Below are 5508 nucleotides of genomic sequence, written 5' to 3' on the forward strand. Positions count from 1 at the left end.
CTGTCCCACAGCTGGGAGTTCAGGGAACCTCAGGATTTATTCCTGTTTGCAGGGTGGCTGAGCCTGAAGGGTTTGATCAATGCCATATTGGTTTCCAATGCTTTAAAATTCTCTTAGCATTTGAAAAGCAAGAAATGATGTGCAAGGTATTGGCTGCCCACCTTTTACCAGCATCCCTCTGTCAGCTCTTGGGAATGAGCCAAGCCAGGCCTGGCTGGATATTTCAGAAATGCAAGTCACCAGATCAGCTGGACACCAGTGAAAAAGAAAACCTCAGGAAGACAGGCTTAAAACCATTTGTAAAGCTTAAAATATTCCCATTTCTCCACATGCTGCTGGGTTTGGTGTGGATGGGGATGAGCCCCTACATTAAATCAGTTTATCCCTCTGGAAATTCTCTCCTGAGCTCACTTACTTCGTGGTTCCCGAGGTCCATCCACCGTGATCTTGATGGCTCTGTGGTAGGTGGCTACTTGGGGAGGATTTGTGAAGACTGTGATGGTCAGAGTGAAGCTTTTCCCTGCAACAGGAAAAAAAAATAGAGAATGTTACTGAGCAAAACAAATCCCTGAGCAAGTGTTGAGAAAAGCAAACTCCTCGTTTCTGGTAGGGCTCGAACACCCTGCAAGGCACTAAAAGGTTTTATGGGGTGTAGAATCCTGGTGCTGGATTCGTTCCCTCCGTGGCAGCTGCTCAAAGCTTTCGGGGAAACAAAATTAATTTATATTTAAATCATCTACACTCTGAAAAAAAAAGAGAAAAAAAGGGAGGTTACCCCTAAGAGTCAGGGTTTATCTGATATTCCTGACTCTGGTGTGTTATCTGTGCTTTCTGAAGGTTCAGGCAGGTTGGGAAATCGTGGCTGGCTTTTCCAGAACTGCCACAGGACTCTGAGCAGCAGCACTTGTTAACACCAAAGAGAAGTGGGTGCTCAGATCCCCCAGGCAGGCTGTAAAATCCCACACTCTGTGGCTGAGGCCAGCAGGAGATCAATTCCATCTTGTCAAGCAGAGCCCTCTGAAAATCATCTGCTACTGCAATGCTGAGAAAGAAAGGAATGGAAAAAAAAAATAAAAGAAGAAAATCCCTACAGCTTGTCCACAGAGAATTAAAACATTTCATGAAGCCACAGCAGGGTTTAAGGCTCAGTTCCTCTATTATTCAGCAAGAAAACTGTGAAGAAAACAACTTTTCCAAGTTGTTCTGTGCATGGCATGGCTCTGGTTTGGATTTACTACCCCTGGATTTACTCTTGGCGTTTTTGAAAGAACAGAATAACATTCTGCATCTTTGATGAGGCCTCAGATGATGGTGCTGGCCTTGGCAGCAGTAAAAACATTGCCTGGCAGCAGCTTCAGCATCCTTATCTCAGCATCAGAGGGCTCAGAGACTGACAGGGATCTCTGTTATCAGCCAGAGACATCAGGGGACATCACCCCGAGTGGGAAAACCAGGAATTGTGAGAAAATTGAGGTTTTTCCTCCCTCTCCCTTCATTTTACCACCTGCCTCCAGCCTGAGTGTGGAGATTCTTCCCTTCCAGCCATTTTTTATTGTTTGCTTCAGTGAGCTCTATAAGGCTAAATTGCAATAGAATTGAAATAGGAATGTAAATTGTCTGTAGCAGCAATATTCCCCCTCCCCAGGAACATTCCCTGGAATTCCATCCTGCCCCTGACCCCTGCTCTGGTGCTGATGCTCCTGGGAATCCAAAATCCCTGGGAATTGGGGGCTCAGCATCCCCACCCTGGGATGAAGAGTTTTGGCCAGGATCTCACAGGAAAACTGGGATTGGGAATGCTTTGGCTGCTGCAGCTAAACCCAGCTCTAATCCAGAGTCACCAGCAGAAGTTAAACCAAGCCTTGCAAATCCCAGCCTCTTCCCAATCCTTGCTCAAAAGCAATCCTGGAGGTGGATGGAGATGGAAATGTCATTCCACATCCCTCTCTCATGGCATTTGGTCCTGCCTCTACCTCAAACAAGGATGGCTGAGCTCCTGACATCCTTTAAATAGCAAATTTTGTGATAAAGCTTTGCAGCTTTGCTCATCTTTCCCTTCCAGAAAAGGCATCAGGAGCAAAGTTTGATAAATCCCCTCCCAAAAGCTTCACCACTCATCAGAAAGACAGATCACAGAATCACAAATTAATCACAAAGATCATCAAGTCCAGCTCTCAAGTGAACGGCCTGGACAGGGATTTTCCTTCTTTCCAAAATATAATTCCCTGGATAATTAAATAAAAAATATAATTCCCTGGATAATTAAATAAAAAATATAATTCCCTGTATATTTAAATACAAAATATAATTCCCTGTATCATTAAATACAAAATATAGTTCCCTGTATCATTAAATACAAAATATAATTCCCTGTATCATTAAATACAAAATATAATTCCCTGTATCATTAAATACAAAATATAATTCCCTGTATCATTAAATATAACACTTACCACTAAGACATAAAAAACTTTGAAAATTTACTTTATTCTCTGGACTAATCTGCAGTATTTTCACCTTGCTCCCAATTTAGGATATTTTTTGACAACTGCTCTGCTAGAACACGGTGTCAGTTTATTTCTTTAGAAGGCTCTGGAGAAGTTTCTATATGGAAAATAAATGCAGGAGAAACCCCAACAACAACAGTGAAATTCAGTAAAACATGGCCATAATTCCAGTATCCAAAACCAGAATAAAGAAGAAGAGGGAGAAATCCACAAGGATAATTCAGTCCAGCTCTCAAGTGAAGCCTGGACAGAAGGATCTTCCTTCTTTCCAAAATGTAATTCCCTGAATCACTAAACACAACACCCAGAGCACTAAAACAGAGAGAGAAATTAAAAATATATTTTATTTACTGGGCTCATCTGCAGGATTTCCATCTGACTTCTGCTTTGGGGTTTGACACCTGCTGCTCTGCTAGAACACATCATCAATTTATTTCTTCAGAAGGTTCTGGAGAACTTTCTATCTAGAAAATAAATGCAGGGGAAACCCAAACAACAATAGGGAAACGCAGTAAAATGTGGCCATAATTCCAGAGAAGAATTCCATAATTCTTTAGGATCAGAATAAAAAAGAAGAGTTCCCACAGGGATAATCCAGTCCAGCTCTCCAGTGAAGCCTGGACAGAAGAATCTTCCACCTTTCCAAAATTTAATTCCCTGTATCACTAAATAAAACACTTATCACTAAATCAGAGAGAGGATTTAAAAATAGACTTTATTTACTGGACTAATCTGCAGCATTTCCATCTTGTTTCTAGTTTGGGTTTTGGGGTTTTTTTTTGTCAACTGCTCTGCTGGAACACGATGTGAATTCACTTCTTTAGAAGGCTCTGGAGAAATTTCTATATAAAAAATAAACCCCAACAACAACACAGCAAAACGTGGCCATAATTCCAGTCTACAAAACCAGAGTAAAGAAGAAGAAGGAGCTGATTTTCTTTTCCTGCAAGGTTTTTGCCAGAAGAGACTCAGCTGAGCCCGTGTGGGGCTGTGACATGAGCTGGCAGAGCAGGAGGATGCTTGGGTTACTCCTCATTGCCAGCAGCCTGCTCATGAACCACATCCTGGTTAACCACAGCCCCCAGAACCACAAACATGGGGTTTATGGTTCTCTCACCAACAATTCCACCTGCCTTGTATTCCCTGCTCCTTCTGTCCCATTTCCATCCCCATTTATGAAGCTGTTTTATCTCTCCTGCATTATTTGTCGTTTATGGGGCTGCTTAACAAAGGTTGGAGTTAAGTGTGGGGTTTATGGGAATTCCCGGTTTGGGATGACAGCAGGGCCATAAACATCTCCTGGTTTTTATGTGTTATGACACAGATTTTATTTCCAACAACACTTGCATGATACACCCAGAGTGTCTGCACAGATTGCCCAAAACTGAGTCAGGCACAGAGGACCTGACCTCGCTGGTGACTGGAAAAAGAGACCAAACACCCCCAAAAAGTCATCCTGAAACTCTGGCCTTGCTTGGGTGCCTCCAAAAGTCACACTGAAAGTGTCACAGCAAAGCCAACATCAAAATCCCAGAGCCTCTGGGTTCAACATTCCCATAAATCAATGGGAAACCACCCAGAAATCGGCTCAGGGCTGCGTGGATGGAATCCAATCATTCCAGAGTCCTCCTGGGAATCTTTGATGAGGATGAAGAGGGTTTTGGGGTGCCAGAGCCACGTCAGACCCCATTTCTCTCTAGAACTATCCCTGGTGGTTTCTAATACCGGCACCTGATGAGCACAAGGATGAAATTCTCCAGAGGTGGGACAGGGCTCTGCCTTTGGAAACCCTTCCCTCAAATGTGTGAGGGCACAGCCCGGGATTCACTGCTTCCATCAGCTCTTCCCTCCCAGCCAGGGCAGGAAAAATAGCTTGGGAATGTTTATTGTTGCAAAGTGGGTAAGGTCAGAACCCTCCCAGAAAAAGGAACGGAACCAGGAGCAGTCCTGGCTGGAATACAAAGCTGAGTTTGGAGTTGGGGGGTTTGGTAGAGACTGGACCTCAAAAGTGCCTTCAAGTGTCACTGATTTGGCACCTGAATCAGGGAATTCCAGGATTCCTGAGGCTGGAAAAGCCCTCCCAGCCCAGGGAGTCCCAGCTGTGGCCGATGCCCACCTTGTCCCCAGCCCAGAGCCCTGAGTGCCACGTCCAGCCCTTCCTTGGGCACCTCCAGGTGTGGGGACTCCACCACCTCAGATGGATTCTGAGTTGTCCCCACATTTATGGGATTGCTCAGGAGGTCCCTTGAGACCAGGCAAAACTCAGAGATCTTCAGAGGAAGAATCAAACACGAAGTTCACGAGGGAACGGCCTCAGGCTGGGCCAGGGGAGGCTCAGGGTGGGCAGCAGCAGGAATTTGCCCATGGAAAGGGAGCTCAGGCCTTGGCAGGGGCTGCCCAGGGAGCTTTGCAGTGCCCATCCCTGGAGGTGCCCAAGGAAGGGCTGGACGTGGCACTCAGGGCTCTGGGCTGGGGACAAGGTGGGGACAGGCCACAGCTGGGACTCCCTGGGCTGGGAGGGCTTTTCCAGCACCAGGAATTCCAGGATTTTGGGATATTGTCCCTTCAACCCAGGCCATTCCATGACTCCATAATCAACCTCCAAGACCAAAGCCTCTGCCTGCACTGAAACCCAGGAATTAGGAACCCCCATTCCATGAATCCATCCCACCTCCAGAGGCTGGAGCAGAACCAGCTCCTCTCCAGCAGGATTCCAGAACTCTGGAGAGCCCCAGAGGGAGCAGGAGGATGATGAGCTGCGGCCCCTGGGATGTCTGAGAGCAACCAAAGGGGAGAAGATGAATCCTGGGTGACACCACGGTCACATGAAGCTCCTGTGCCCTGCTTGAGTCACCCCTGAGCAGTGTCACCACCAGCTGGGGCTGCAGGGGGGAAAAACATCTCTAATAAAAGTGGCTGCACGGGCAGAGGGAAAAGGGATGGGAAGTGTTGGGAAAAAGAGGAACACAACTTGAACCTCTCTCACTTCATTTTGATCCTT

The 5508-nt window shown here is 46.0% G+C and overlaps 1 protein-coding gene across 2 annotated transcripts in view; it reads right to left on the reverse strand.

The window, feature by feature from the left end:
* The window catches only part of LOC107209383 (RUNX family transcription factor 1), a 126854-nt gene that overhangs the window by 15715 nt on the left and 105631 nt on the right, over positions 1-5508 (reverse strand). For both annotated transcript variants that reach the window (XM_015639050.1, XM_033518165.1), the window contains one exon: positions 416-520. In XM_015639050.1, the coding sequence (XP_015494536.1) occupies positions 416-520 (105 nt within the window). The remainder of the gene's footprint in view (positions 1-415; positions 521-5508) is intronic.

This window comes from Parus major, chromosome 1 (genome assembly GCF_001522545.3).
Source record: "Parus major isolate Abel chromosome 1, Parus_major1.1, whole genome shotgun sequence".
Lineage (NCBI taxonomy): Eukaryota > Metazoa > Chordata > Aves > Passeriformes > Paridae > Parus > Parus major.